At 44.5% G+C, this 15,951-nt stretch overlaps 1 protein-coding gene across 2 annotated transcripts in view; it reads left to right on the top strand.

Annotated features, from left to right (window-relative positions):
* Insc (INSC spindle orientation adaptor protein) overlaps positions 1–15,951 on the top strand; it is a 97,447-nt gene that overhangs the window by 31,453 nt on the left and 50,043 nt on the right. For both annotated transcript variants that reach the window (XM_040756044.1, XM_040756038.1), the window contains 3 exons: positions 8,570–8,915; positions 9,767–9,819; positions 11,504–11,627. In XM_040756044.1, the coding sequence (XP_040611978.1) occupies positions 8,570–8,915; positions 9,767–9,819; positions 11,504–11,627 (523 nt within the window). The remainder of the gene's footprint in view (positions 1–8,569; positions 8,916–9,766; positions 9,820–11,503; positions 11,628–15,951) is intronic.

Genomic DNA, 15,951 nt, shown 5'->3' with positions numbered 1-15,951 from the left:
AGGCCTTGACCTCAATTTTCAATTCTCCTCTGTGTGAGTAATAGGATCAGTTGTCTGTACTTGCAAAGGACAGATTTCATGCATAGTGAGATGGCAGCTTAAAGTTCACGGCTGAGGACAGTTGAATCACTAGAAGTTAGGGTGTGGCAGGACAGCAGGATCCCCCAAGGCATAGCCAGAGCTGCCCTGGCTAACTAGACATTTTATGTTGGGGTCAGTCAGCAAATCTAATAGAGAGGTGGGGCCTAGAGATCCAGGAAGCTAATGACAGAGAGTCAGGCAAGCTATGCAATTATGGGATGCTCACTGCTAACACAGTCCAAACCTTAATGAGCCACAGTCTCTAGACTCTGAAATTGAGGAGAGCAACTCATTCTGTGGCGGCACAGTGACCAAGGCTGGGTGTGGATAAGTTTTGGTACTGGGGCTGCATCTGGGGGGAGGGGTGAGTTTCCTTGCCTAGTCTCTTCCCTGGGAGACCCTAAGGACTCTTAGGTATATGTCTCCACAGGGCCTGGTTCCCCCTTCTGCAATGGCTTATGGACCCTACTTATTATAGTACCTTGTACTGTAACCAAACAAAATGAAAACCAGCTCCTACTTGGCTGTGATTCCTGTCCCAACAATGGCAGCTTCAGCCACTGGGACCTGACATCCAGGGATCAATTCTGATGTTCCCTTCTTCCCGCATGTCCCCTCACTTCCCTCCCTTCTGGGACAGCCACTTCTTTCCATCCCAGGCACTGTTGTTCAGGCTCTGTTTCTCTCTTCTGTCAGCACTATCTCTCAGGCAGCTCCCTGACTGGTACTTAACCCTGCTTTACTCCTCTTCCAAGTGGCTCCAAATGTGCTCATAGCTGAATCCAAATTCCTAAACTTCCTGCATTCAAGGTCTTTGACGAGGGACCAGTCTGTCTCTTCAGACCCTTTCCTTGCCACCTGATCTCGAGCTTCCTGCTTTAGTTAGTACAGCCCCTGCTCTATTACTAATTTGATCCTTTTGGCCTTTGTACATCATGTCCCCCTCTGCATAGAAACCCAGTGACTCTTGTCATTTCTGTCAGTTTCTCTTCCCTGTGAACAGGGTAAATGTTATTTCCTTTGTGTAAATATTCCTGGGCAAGGTCGGGCAGGCTCCATCTTCTGTGGTCACAGGGCTACTGTTCCACAGCTTCTTGATGACAGCCAGTGTTTAGTGAAGCTGTGATTTGGGGCCTTGGAGGCCTGGGTTTGAGTAATGGCTCTACTGTGTGCTTACCATGTGCTCTCCTCATTGGAAGTAATAATAGTCCGTCTCTGACAGCGCTGTGGGCAGGGTAAAAGGAGACAATACAGATAGGGGTTTAGACTTCCATTTGGCTTCTTGCTGTGTCCCAACACATTGACTACTTAGGATTACTTCCAGATTTGATTGTTGGTGTTGCCTGGCCTGTTTGAGGTGTTATGAGGCTTGTTAGGACTGAGAATTTCTCTTGCTCAGCTTTGGAGCCTCTATTGGTGTACGGTGAGTACATAGGCCACATCTGATTGTAGCCTGGCCCTGACACATCCTGGCTAGGGCACTTGGTATGCTGAGCAACTTCTTCTAGTTGCATCTGGGGATATTTTGGAGGACAGAGCTACCAATGCAACTCAAAGGAAGAATTTTATGTTCTTCAACCTGCCCATAGCTGGAGGCAGGGAAGTCTGAGGCTTGCATGGTGGATGAAATGGGGTCTACTCACCGGACTGGATGGTAGAGGAGCTTCAGAAGCCTGGCAGGTGGTACAATGACTGGCTGGAGAATCCTCTAGAGATAGCACTTATTTTCTTACTTACCTTTCCCAGAATGACACAGTGCTCTTAGGATGGCCACCAACATGCTAGATCTGTGAGGACTCCTATATGGGCCACACTGGTAAAAGGAAACCTTTCAGGCAGGAAAGAGAAAAGAGCAGGGAAGACACAGATCACTCCCATTCAGTGTTCACATTGAGTTCCATGGCGGACATTGTCATGAAGGTGAAGCCTGAGCACAGGGACAGCTGAACTCCAATTCCTGTGTGTGTGGATGCATTTGTAGTCTTTACCTAATGACACTGAACATGACATGGGAACAGAGAACAGCCATTTGTAAGATCCTTTAATGTAATACCAGGGCTTGAGAGTCTCAAGTGTTGGGTTCAACACCAAACATTGCTACTTATGAGCCATGTGATGGGTTATTCAGCCTAAGCTTCAGTTTCTGAATCTGCAAGAGAAGCCCTTCCAGGGTCGTGGGGGGAGCACAGTACGATGATAATGGGGAGCACCATGTATTGTTTGGCATAGGGCCTGCCTCAATACATGCTACTAAATCCCTATGGGCATTTTATTCCTTCCTGGATTCCTATACCCCTAAGAAACAGACAGACTGGCAGCTACAAGAGTTTCTCATTCCGTGTCTATAACACAAAGAGGGATGCTCTCTCTGCCTGGACTCTTAGGGAAGTGCCTGGATCCTACCCTGAATGAAATGATAGACTCTATGTGGAAGGAATTGGCAATAGGGTGGGAGGATGGGGGCGATGGTGGGGGGGGGTGCGGGAGGAGGGGAGAGAGAGGGAACTGGGATTGACATGTAAAACAAGCTATTTAAAATAAAAATAAATAAATAAAATAAAAAATAAATTGACCCTCAAAAAAAAAGAGTTTCTCATTCCATTCACAAGGTTTTAAGCTTAATTCATATATATGGGGGAAAGCTTCCGGGTGCTAGGTCCCCCATTGGGGTACATGTAGGAGAGGTAAGACAGACACAGGCTGGACCTGCTCAGAGGATATCCCTGGACTTCTGTTTATCTACTGTGACTCCTTTTACCCAAAGAAATGTCAACATGATCCCAAGTATATAGGAATGTAAACTAGGTATACAATCAATATTTATTAATAATACATCAGGAATAAATTTATCTTAAGGAAACTTAATATATACATGCAGTTTTATCAGGTATAAAGGCATATCTGCATGCTAAAGAGATAGGATATGTTGTTTCTTTTTTGCATAAAGAATTAAATCTTAACTGATTGCCACGGCAGAACAACTATGTTTTTTGGAATTGATTAATATTTTGACTTTATAATTAATTAATTTTATCATTGTCAGCACTAAGAATTCTGTTCATATAAATGCATAGTACAAAACAGCAGAAGTATGTATGTGCCATTTTAGAAACTGTTAGAAATGCCATCCTAATCGCAAGCCAAAATTAAGGATGTTTTATGAAACTAAAATTAGCAACTCAAACAGCAATTTTAAAGTCAAGCGTTTAATACAATTCAAGGATATGCTAATTTGATATTTACATGCTGAGCATGATGACAGGAAAATATTACAAGGATTTAAGCTGTTGAGGCTGCCGTATGACAGTGGACTCTATGGAGCAAATAAGACAGGAACACATCCAGGAGGCTTCCTCAGAGATGAGTCAGCCTGTGAGGAGGAGGTGCGGGCAAGAGGTGAGCACTGAGAGACAGAAAGCTCTCGGGGACAACGACTGGAAATGATGGGGAAGGTGTGGGTGAGAGAAGTGGAGCCCGGAGCGCACGAGCTCACAGCCGTTATGAGAGGGAAGTGGGCAGAGGGCATTGCAGTGGCTCTTAGTCGGGTCTCCCTCCTGTTGACATCACCCCGACTCTCAGACGCATACAGAGACAACACACACATACCCTTCACAGAGGTTAGAGCTGGAGAGACAGTCGTGGGTAAAGGTGTTTGCTGCCAAGCTTGACTACCTGAGTTTGATCTTCGGGACTCACATGGCAGAAGGAGAAAACCAACTTCTGCAAGTTGTCCTCTGCATTCTGTATGTGGGCATGTGAGTGCTCACAAATGTAATAAATGAAATGGTTAAACACAAGAAGTCATGAAGGAATTAGTGAAAAGCAGGGAGTATTAATTACTTATCTCAAGCTAAAGGCATCTGGAATGCCAAGGTTATCAAGGGAGGACTTGAGTCATTAGAGAGGGGGCAACTGTCAAAGGTATGTGCTAGCTTAGCTCTTTGTGCTGAAACAGGTGCCTGGGTCATTTCCCTTGGCATGCTGAAACAGAATAATGAGCCTCATCACCTGGACCGAATTCTTAGCCCAGGCATCAGCCTACTGTAGGAATCTCTGTGAGTGAGGATACTTGATAAGGCAGGTCTATGAATATAGGTCAGAGATCGCATGGGATCCGTATGTGGGAAGTATTTGCATGCCACTTCTAATCATTGTGACAAAATTCCTGACAAAAAGTGACTGAGGAAAGGAAGGGTATTTTAGCTCACAGTTTGGGGGTACAACCCCACATGGTCTGGAAGTCATGGCAACAGGGGCTTGAGACAGCTGGTCACATTACATTTGCAGGCATGTGAGGCAGGGGTCACTTTTTGTGTGTGTCAGCAGTCAAGAAACAGAGAGAGATGAGTCAGCTCGCTTTCTCCTTTGTATCTGTTCTGGGACTCCAGTCCCTTGACTGGTGCTCCCCTCAGTTAGGGTAACTCTTCCCATCCCAATTGAGCTAATCTAGAAAATTCCTCCTAGACACCTTCTGGGTGATTTTACTTTCTGTCAAGTTGATTGGTATTTGTTATTAATTATCTTATGATGCAATAAATTGTTTCTCTTAGAAACCATTTTGTTGGAAACTATGTAAGGTTTTACAAACAATGGGGAAAAAGTAAGATACTTTCAAAGCTGCCTATTTTGTGAGAGAGTACTGCAGACTACAGAACAACTGTGCACACGTTGCTCTGTCCTTTGCACCCAGGTTGCTGATGGGTACCACTCCCCTTTGTCAGGACTCCCGGACTTATCCAGGATGCAGGGCCCAATCCTTTACCATGCTATGCCAAGCATTTTAATGAAAAGAAAACAGCATAGGCCATAGAAGGGAAACGGTAAGTGGGAAGGATGAATAATAAACTTGGGTTTTTCTAGTTAATTTGAGGGTAAAAATCTTAGCTTGGGAAGGTTAGTGCGAGGAGACAGGGGAGAACACAGAGGAGTTGAGGGGACAGGAGGCCATCTGCCACTTAATGGGTGGTCAGAGGAAGTTTGTTCAGATTCTCCTGAGGTAAAGAAGAGCTCATAATGTTTTTAGCACTGCACAGATACACTCATGGTGAGTGAAGAATCACGCTGTCTGAGTACGGCAGCGTGGTGAAGGCATTCCGCTAACCTGGTAACTAGGTATGGATAGGAATGGAGAATTAGACTTGTCTACCCCAGTGTCTGGAGAGACTCACGCTGGTGCCACCCAGCGTGGGACTGTGAGGAAGAACAGAGGCTGAGTGACGAACACAGTGGAAAACTTAAGCAACATGAAGTGGAGGCGTTTTCTAACCCTCTTGGTGCCTGGAGCAGAAGGGTTGGAAGTTAAACTCCAACCACACTGTCAATTATTTATAACTCATTGCATAAATTATTATGTTTAAATTGGCTGCCTAGTAAACAGTGTATAGTTTTGTACCACAGAGGTTAGGTCATTCTAAATTAATCTATCCTTGTTTTGATGAGAGGGGGGAAGGCAGGGTGAGGGAGGAAGGAGGAAGGGAGGGAGGGAGGTTGTCTTTCCCTATTGGGCCATTTGGATTGCTGAGAGGCACGTGGGCTGGATGGTTCCAGAGGACACTTGTGATGATATTCCTTGGGGGAATCCAAGAAACATTCTATTATACAGAGCAAAACCCAAAGTGTTTACATTACCTTGGAAGCCACTGACAGGTTTGGTAGTCTCTTTTCTGAGCTCACCTTCTATTCATCTTTCTCTCATATGCTCCACTATAGCTACCCTGTCTCCCCTGCAGTTTCCTTCTAGAGCCTTTGCCTAGGCCCTTTGCCCTGTCATGAACACCCAGTTAGCATATTTTATCATGTTCTTGCCTCCTGGGAGAGTTTGCTCATGATTTACATTCTCAGGAAGCTATACCATGGCCACTCATTTAAAGTGGCAATGACTTCCATGTGTCTCTCAGGAGCCTTCTTTTTTATCTTTTTAAATTAGTCTATTTGTTTTATATCCCAGCCACAGCTTCCCCCATCATCCCCTAATAGTTCCTTTCCACCATTACCCACTCCTACCCCCAATTCCCTCCTTTTGTGTCTCCATCCAGGAAAAGGCAGGTCTCCTATGAGCATCAACAAAACATGGCATTTCAAGTTGCAGTAAGACTAAACTCCTCCCCTTGTACTAAGGCTGGGGAAGGCAACCCAGTATGAGAAGTTGGGTCCTAAAAGCCAGTAAAAGAATCAGAGACAGCCCCTGCTCCCACTGTTAGGGGACTCATCAGAGGGCTAAGCTACACAACCATAACATATATGCAGAAGACCTAGGTCAGTCTTATGCAGGCTCCCTGGTTGTTGGTTCATTCTCTGCGAGACCCTGTGAGCCCAGGTTAGTTGATTCTGTGGGCCCTTCCCATGGTTCCTTGACCCCTCTGTATTCACAGGAGCATTCTTGATCTCCCTGATTCTGCCTCACTCTTTCAGTAGAAATGATCAGTTGGTAAACACCACATAGTTCTTGCTTATTCTGTTTTATCATTTGCTTTCCTGTCTGTCATGTGCCCTCCATAAAGGGCTGAATGTTAGTTGTTTTGTTTGCTGTTTTATCCTACTTCCTGGTATATCACAGGTAATACACAAATGATGGTTAAATTGAAAAATGAAATCTCAGGTAGGCTCTGTGAGGACACGTGGAACACACATCTGCCTATGTAGGATGAAGATCCATGGAGGGTTAAGAAACTAAACATCTTTCGAAGCAGAAATGGAAAGTTTGTTAGATTTCTGTCTGCCTGCCTGTCTCAATCAGAGCTCATCATCCACTTCCAAGTTCCTTGGAACCTGAGCAAAACCAATTCTTACTTTCTTATGAGTCTCCCTGAATGCTTTGTCACAGTCACAGAAAGCTGACTAACACACCCCTGCCAGCCAAGGGCAAGAGTGTGCCCCCTCAAAGATCCAGTGCTCACGTTCATTCACAAGGAGGTAAACTGAAAGCTGGCCCTGGCATGTGGTCCTGCACACTTTTTTTTAACCTAAGTTCTGCCTCCTCCAGTCTCCAACCCTGCTGTACCTCTCTGTCACCCTTCAATAGTATATAAAGGCTTTCAGCATGAATGTCCATACCCTACCCTCAAGGTCAGGTTTCTGGCCTTTCATCTCCTCTCTGTCCCTGTTCTTCCAAATATACAAATCTAATCCAAGATATGACTCATTTTCCCTTTTACTGTCATACCTCAATATACTTCCTCTGCCTTGATGTGTCCAGACAGGACTCTGCTCTACAGCCTGCCCCTCTGAGAACACCTTGCCTTGATCTCTGCCTGAAGGGACAGCTCCTTTCAACCCAGAAGAGTTTTATTCTGTGGGAGGGTGTGGGTTAAAATCTGCTTAGATATTTGAGTTCTTATGGGTTTCAGGCAATAGACATAACCCTTAGACTCCAGTGGTCCTGGAGTTTCTCCTGCACAGTCAAAGTTCAACCAGTAGCATGGCATGTGGACAACAGCTCCAGTTGCTATGATTATTGGCTTAGCTTGGCAGTTTAGGAATGGGATTGTATTAATATAACTTAGTGCCAAAGCTTTGTCATTCTGCCTGGAAGAAGTATTAGTTACATCTAACTAATTGCTGTGACTGAATACCTGAGAAAAGTAACATATGAAAGAGTTTATTTTGGTTTATGATTTGGGAGGATTCAGTTCATTGTGGAGGCATAGCACAGGGACCTGAGGTGGCTAGGGCCATTTGCATCCACACCAGAAGCAGTGAGTGACGAATTCCATTGCTCAGCTTGTGTATAGCCCATTCATGGCCTATTGAGTTTGTAACAAACTGTCCTGTCATACTGGGGGGATGATGGTGAGTTTTGCTGCTGTCTTCTCCCTCCTCCCTCCTCCCCCCTCTTCTTCCTTTAAACTGCCCCAAAGTTCCTTGCGTCAGCTTCTGCACAGTACCTGACATACATGTGATACTAAATACAATGAACTCACCATGTGTTCAGTGTTTCATTAATGTCTGAAATTACTGGCGGAGTAAATGCAGTTAATCTGGTTTATTACAAGTTTATATTTGTATTATAGCAAAACTGGAAGTTAGAGAAAAGTTGAAAGACAGGAGGAAAAGGCTTTGAAGCCACCCCCCAAAGATCCTTAGGACTTCTACCTTTCCTTTGAACATTTTCTTAAAATTAACATGTCTTTGTCATTGTCTTGTTTTCTGCTTGTACCCTGTGTATACACTGCTTCTTTAGGAGACTGTTTTCATCGCTAATCTTTCAGGAAGGCCTTATTTTAAGAATGTGCACACATGATGCCCATATAAGTCTGCTGTAACTCACTTCATGCCACTGTTGATACCTCTTTCAGGAGTCATGGCCTCAAAGCACTGTGCCTCTGCCTTATTATCTGTTTGTTGGTGACAATGAGAAATCATGGTGAGAACTGGAAAAGCAGAACTGAGCTTAAACTAGATTCTCAGCAGACACTGGTGGCCAGGGATGGGAACTCTCTAGGAAAAGTGGAGTGTTGGCAGTCACCCTGCCACTTTTTTCTGGTTGCAGGCTACACTTCATGCAGGTGGACTCAGTTCAGCGCTGGATGGAGGATCTGAAGCTCATGACCGAGTGTGAGTGCATGTGCGTCTTGCAGGCAAAGCCCATCAGCTTGGAGGAAGACACACAAGGTGACCTTATCCTAGCAGGTGGTCCTGGCCCAGGAGACCCACTACAGTTGCTCCTGAAGCGGGGCTGGGTCATCAGCACAGAGCTTCGCAGGATCGGGCAGAAGCTGGCCCAGGACCGATGGGCACGTGTGCACAGTATGAGTGTGCGTCTGACATGCCATGCACGCTCCATGGTCAGCGAGTACAGCACCATCAGCAGGACCTCCTCACAGGAAATGGGCCAGGTCAGACATGCCAGGGTAGGGCTAGTGAATGCTGGGTATAGGTATGCCATCCTGTGTTCTGGAGTCTGAACCTTTCCTAGCCAGTAGTCTCCCCTGTCTTGTAATAAAGTTGAGAAGGATAGTGAGGACATGGAATGAATATATACGTGTGCAAGGCATTGTGATAGGTGTTTCCTTTCCACAAATATCTCATTTAACCTGCACGCCCACTGCGAGCAGAAAGAGCCCTAGTACAGGCTGCATGGCTTCAATTATCAGTCTGTTTTATGTGACTTTGGCAAGTCACTTGACTCCTCCATGTCCTGGTGTTTTCTCTCAGTGAGTACAGCAGTATTTAGTTCATGAGGATGACTGAATTATTGCATGCAAAACGTGTCACGCAGCCCATTTTATGATTGAGGAGATAGACACTCAGGGGCTGAGTCACTTGCCCAATGTTATGTGGGAGATTAAAACCTAACTTTTCTGATTCCAAAATGCATTCGAATCTTCTCACAGTCAACAGTGAGCCACTGAATCTCCACCCCCCTCCATTGTGGTTTCTCCTTTTTTTTCTTAATCTTTCACCTTAAACTTTTCCTTCTTTCACTGTGCAGACAGCGAATGTCGGTTCATTCTTTGAACTCAGCTTAAATGTCTCTTCCTCTCCAAGTTCTCACAGTATAACTAATTGTATGCTTCCTTTTCTTACTCTCTCAATGCATCTGACCTTGGCCTCTTTGGCTACCCATGTCCCAGGTCACAGTGCATTCTGGTTTCTGTGTCTGTTTCTCCATTTATTTTCAGGCCCCAGTGTTCCCAGCACAGCAGCTGGTCCTCAATGGAATGACACTGGTCTTTTCTGATTACAGGCAGAGAAGCTGCTCATGGAGAAATGTTCTGAGCTCTCTGCAGTCACCCAGAGGTAAGTGCACCCTGGGTTCTCTGCTTGGCCTGCTGGCCTCCTAACTCTGGGAGGGACTAGTACCTTCTCTGAATGTCAGGAGGTTATACTAGCATGTAGTTGGTGGGAGTTTCTTTTTCTGGGCATTCTCAGAAACTTCAAAAGATTATCTTGAAGTCAGTGTAGTGATACATGTCTGTAATTGCAGAAGCAGTAGGATTGCTATTAGTCCAGTATGGTTTACCTAGTGAGTTCTTGGCAAGCAAGGGCTGCATAGTAGAACCATAAAGTACAATAAAATGATAAAAGATTCTCATGAGGTTTTTGTCCCATATTCAGAACCTAGGAAAAGGGAAAGTTGGAAGAGAGCCTTGGGTATTAGTAGAAAGTTGTTTAGGGTAAGCTGATAATTGGGGAAAGGGTTTCTTCAGGGTTAGAGAGCCCCCTTGGTCTACAAAGTGAAGGCAAGATCCCATGTAAGGGGAAAGCTGAACTCACACCTCCACATACAAACACAGAGACAGAGATGTTCACAAACATGTACTCACTCACCCACAGACACATAAACACACACTCATAAGATCACAGAAATCTGCTCACAGTCTCTTGTCCCTACATCACACCATAAACATACATGAGCTCACACTCAGATGCACACATACACACTCAACTTCATATGGACACACTCAGTGTGTGTTGACATGTTCCTTTGCCCTTCATGTCTCAAACCTGGATTTTGGCCTCTGTGGGAAGCCAGAGAGTCTTTCCCTTTTTGTGGACAGACATTCCCAGGCCATGGGGTGAACATCAATCTATTCCCCTCTACTCTTTTTATCTGGAAGGAAAACTTTGAGGCAGCTTCTTTTTTCTTCATATTGTGGCAGAAATCCTTTTGTTTTTCTTGTTAAAAATAAGTTTTAAACTGAAATAGAACCATTTCGTTTTCCGCATTCCTTTCCTCTCGCAATGCCTCTCATGACCCCCACTCTCAGCTTACTAGTAGCTTTTATTTTGATGATTATGGCTACATACATATACATGCATATACATGTATGTATATACATGCACAAATATATATACATATATATATATGAATATAACTTTCTGAGCCCATTTTTGTTGGTGGTGTGTATGTGGTTTCAATGCTGACCACTATGGATTGAATAAACAGTAAGAAACGTACTCTGGATGAGGCCTGTTCTCCAACAGTCCTTTGTTGCCTGTAGTTCTTTGTGCAGAGGTGGGATCCCTCAAACTTCCCTCTTCAATGTTAACATGTTTGTTGTTATTGCTGTTGTTTCTATCTTGTTTATGCATGGGCAGAAATTCTTACAAGCTATAATGAGAGCTAATTAGTGGTGCCTTGTGCTCTAGCTACCTTCTCCAAAACTACTGTCTCTCCACCTCAAGCACCTCAGTGACCAGACGATTGGCCGTATTGACAGTCCACTATCCCAGGGAGAACCCAGAGGTCTGACTTTGCCACTTTCTGGAGATAGCACTACCCAATAGCAGGGAATGTGATGACTCCAGGGAACAAACCAAGGTTTCATATTCCAACTGTGATTCTCTTGGAACTGTGTCTTCCTTCCAGTGCATTCTTTCCACACACCATGCCTCGAGCAAGTCCAGGTTTGCCCTAGTCACAACTGTGATCCAACCAAGTACCCCTTCTGGTGACCCACTCTGCGGTTCTTTCTCCCAGGTGCCTCCAGGTGGAAAATGAGCATGTCCTGAAGTCAATGAAGGCCTGCGTGAGTGAGACTCTGAGCATGCTGGGCCAGCACTTTGGCCAGCTACTGGAGCTGGCTCTGACACGGGAAGTGCAGGTCAGTGTGGATGGGGAGACAGAGGACAGTGTGGGATCATCAAGGAGGGAGCACTGAGTGAGTCAGCCAGGCTGAGAAAATGCAAAATAACCTTTCTTGGGAGACTCCCTCTTCAGACAACCAGTGCCCATGACAGCATCTGTGTGGAGACTGTCAGGACTCAGCAGGGGTTTCCAGGACATCTAACCCAACTCTATAGTTTTCAGATGTGAGAACTGGAGTTCAGAGAAAAAAGATTTAGCCAAAGTCACACGAGGTGGTATCAGCATCTGCTGTATCTTTCAGTAATGTTCCCAATGCCTGGACTCTCTACTGTTGCACTGTTATCCATAGCACACAGGGACCCTTTTTTATCTTGAAGAACTTAAGCTACCTGCAGGAGACAGGCCATCTTTTGAAGCCCTGGCTGCGGATAAGACTGTGGAACGGTCATTGCTGCTTCTAGGCAAGCTCATGCTTGATTCCAGAAAGAGGGTGTGGTGCCCTCTGTAGTCTGGCAGACACATCAGCATCAAACTGCTTCACAGCAGAGTGGATGTGGAGGCGCTGAACTTGCTTGTTCTCTACTTCATCTGTGAAGTGAAACTTCCTCAAGAATGAAAGTAAGGAGAAGTGGAGGGCAGGTGTAAGGTCTGTGGGTGAAACAGGCGTCATTTCCATCTCCCTCCCTTGGTATTCTAGAATCCCTCCCAACGCAGCAGGCTCTGTAAGGTTTTCATTAGGAAAGCTATTTACATGCTATTTATAGTTCAGGAATACTGTGCCACATACTTACCATTCTTTCCCACCACCAAATAAAAGCCTCACATAAATAATAAACGTCTGATTTCCTCCAAAATCGGCCTCTCTCCTTCTCCAGTGTATGTCCCGTTTTGCACAGGGCCCAGGCTCTTCTGGCCTGATTCTCCTGCTAGTCCTACCTTGGTTCATCTTGTCCCTGACTCATCCTAGAATATAATTAAGTCCAGTTATGGACCCTGTGTTAGTTATTGCCAATAGCTGTGTTGACAAAATGCCTTGTAAAAAGCAGCTTGGACACCTCGCATCTGAGAAGAGGGGAGCAGACAGCAGACATTGCTGATGCTCAGACGACTTCTTCTTTCCCCCCTTTTATTCATCCTGGGATCCCAGCCCAGTGGATTGTATCATCCCTAATCAGGGTGGGCCTTCCATCCTTGTTAAACCTTTCTGAAAGTGTTCTCACAGGTATGCTTAGAGGTGTACCTCCCGGGTGATTCCCAATCTAGTCAAGTTGACAATGACAATCATCACATACACTCAGGGGAAGCTCCAAGAACAAAGAGAGGTGCTGAAGATGGAGGTTTTGAAGGATACTTGGAGGGGGCAGGAGATGCTCAATCTAGAAATGGACATTCAGATCCTACAAAGTGCTTTGATGTCACAAAGGGAAGTGTACCAGGGTCACCGGATTTAACCTCAGGACACCCCACATGGAGTAGTGGGTCTCCTCAGCAACACGAGGGGTTGCCTTAGGAAAGTTACACCGCTAAGGTGGGCTGACAATGACTGGAGAACTGAGGCAGCAGGTGGATGTTGGACTGAGTGTCTTTAAGTTCCTTCTCTCTCAATAGGCTATAACTCTGACTGTGGTCACTATGGGGTAGAGGTAGTAGACTAAGCATAGAGTTTGGAACCAAGTTAGAGTTTAAATCCTGACTGCTACTAACTCATTCTGCAAACTTGGGCACATTGCTTAATCTTTCTGACCCTCGTTTTCTTTACTCCTACAATGGGTTGGGTTTAAGTAAATGAAATAACACATGATAATTGGTGACACATGCTAGATTGTATATTATTGACTAGAGATATGCTCTACCTTGAAAGAAAGCAGTGATTTTTGTAGTAGGGGTGCCATAATTTCATAATTGTGTACTGATATTATTTTAACTATTTGTTAAGGAGGATATAGTGGCAGGTGGAGCAGAAGGAAGCCAGCTGTCTGTGAGGGCACCCTTCACCTTTCTGAAGCCATAGTCTCAAATAACAACCCCTGCTCCTTAGTGGGCCCCTTTGGGATCACAGTCAGCAATCAGTTTACTTCTAGGAGGTTCAGAAGCAGTTCATAATGTCATGGCCATGAGATCGACACTGGGGTCTGAAGTTTGCTTCTGATTCTGCTTGCCACTCTCGGATTTTGCTCAGCCATGTTGTCCTGTACAGGTAAAACTGGGCTGCAGAGAGACTAAATGCAACACAGAGATAACCCAAGTGCACTAGCCAAAAAGATGTAGTAGTTTTGACATTCTTCCCATATTTTCTCCCTAGGAGAGAAAGCAAATGGAGAACAAATGTCACTTCCACTGCTTATCCCAACCAGGAGAGCTTTCTTCCAATTTGTTTGCAGGGAGTATATAGATTACTCATTGCTGTGAAAATTCCTGTGAAGAACAACTTAAGGGAAGAAGTTGTTTTGGCTTTAGGTTTGCAGGTTGGTCCATCCTGGCATGGGTGAGCTCACACCTCATCTGTAGCCAGGAAGCAGAGAGACAGGTGCACTGGGACCTATGTCTTTCTTTATTCGTTATGTGATCCAAGCCTTTACAATGGTGATGTTCACATTTAGGATGGGTTTTCCTATCTCAGTTGACTGAGTCCAGCAATCACAAGCATGTTCAGGGTGTCTCCTGGGTGATTCTAGAACCTGCCAAGTTGACAACCAATGTCAACCATTATGGGAAGAATCTGGTTTCCTTCATGTCTGCAGTCCAAGTTTTCACTGCAGTGATAGAGAGGGGAGTTTTGGTTCATCCCAAACATAACTGAAGTGCCCAGAAAGTTAGTACCTCAGACTCAGTGTCATCTTACTACTACATTCCTCTCCAAGAAAACTGAAGAAGGCCAATCTCAGTCCTGAGGGCAGAAACCCCAGGTATCATTTTGTCTTTAGATTTCATCCCTAGGGCATCCAGGGGCCTTAAATGTAGAATACAGTCTTGGATGTGGCCTGGTTGGGTGCCAGCCAGAATATGTACTGCAGTTGTCCACAGCCACAGGCATGTGTGCACACATACGTGCTAGGGGAAGAGAGCCACTGCGGATTAATTGTGCTGCTGTATTTACCATATATGGGAGGAAAACGTCCCTGTCCTCACAGAAGGACATTTGGACATTTCCTTCTTCCTGACAAGTCAGGAATTCACAAGTACTTCACATGGATCTGCTTGGCATGCATTTGTTTCTGCCCTGCATGGCGGAATCTCCTCCAGTTCTTGCTCACTCTGGACAATGTGCTCCGAACACCCTAGGCTTCCGAGGCTCTTTCGGGTGACTTGAGCTGGGGAGCTTCGAACCACTTTGGATGTACTGTATTTCTCAGGCTCCTAGGAGACACACAAGCACATAGCATTTGAAGTAAATCTACTTCTTGATCTTCACTTTTCATTTGTCTTCTTTCCCAGGAATGCATGCGATTTTTATTAGCACTTGTGTTACCTCCAGAGGGAAGTTGTGTTTATCACACACCCCAGATACTCTGTCCTCCAAAAACCTGGGGTGGAGGTGGGAAATAAAGCAAAGGAGAAGCCTCCATCCAGGAAAGAGAAAGCCCTCAGGCCACCATGACTAGTTCCACAGATTTTTGCATATTTGTGTTAAGAGGGGCATTAGAAATTGTATCTTTTCTTCAGTGTGGGGCTTTCTGAAATCAGATGGAAGAATGTGTGATTTGGGGAAGGAGTTGTGGGCATTTCCAGTTATTTTATCTTTCCTATCTATTTTATTCTGGAATAGTGTATGGGTCTTGGATCAGAACTAAAAGAAGATTGGTGGGACATATCGAATCTTAAAAATGGCTGTTTTAATAAGTATACTTAAATGAAAGCAGTTCCCTTCAGCCATTTTTCATGGTCATCTTTAGATTGTGACATTAACTGGAAAGAAAAGTCTCACAGAAGAGCCAAATACTCTAAATGATTCAGATTATTCTGAATGTTACTGGCTTGTTTTTTAGGTTTCTCACAGGTTTGGTGTGCACCATTTAAAAGAGCAATTAAAGTTTTTTGTCAAAATATTTTTGAAATATTTATACTATAAATATAATATCTAATACTAAAAATTATAAGATTAATTGCTAGCATCTGAACTAACTCCACTTATAATATTTGCACATTTTAAAATACCCATTCCACCAAGACAAAATTACAATAAAATGTTGGTTTGTAAGATTTGTAGTTATCAAAATTTGTTTCATGTTTACTAATTGTACTGGTGATAACTGTGATGTCAATCAACCAGGGAAAACTTGGGTTTGTTTGATTGTTACACTTGGAAACTTAGAGTAGAGATATATAAAATAAAATGTCAA

This window comes from Mesocricetus auratus, unplaced genomic scaffold, assembly GCF_017639785.1.
Source record: "Mesocricetus auratus isolate SY011 unplaced genomic scaffold, BCM_Maur_2.0 Super-Scaffold_4256, whole genome shotgun sequence".
In the NCBI taxonomy this organism is placed as follows: Eukaryota; Metazoa; Chordata; class Mammalia; order Rodentia; family Cricetidae; genus Mesocricetus; species Mesocricetus auratus.
The sequence above is the reverse complement of the archived record's forward strand: the minus strand, read 5'-3'. Positions and strand labels throughout refer to the sequence as shown.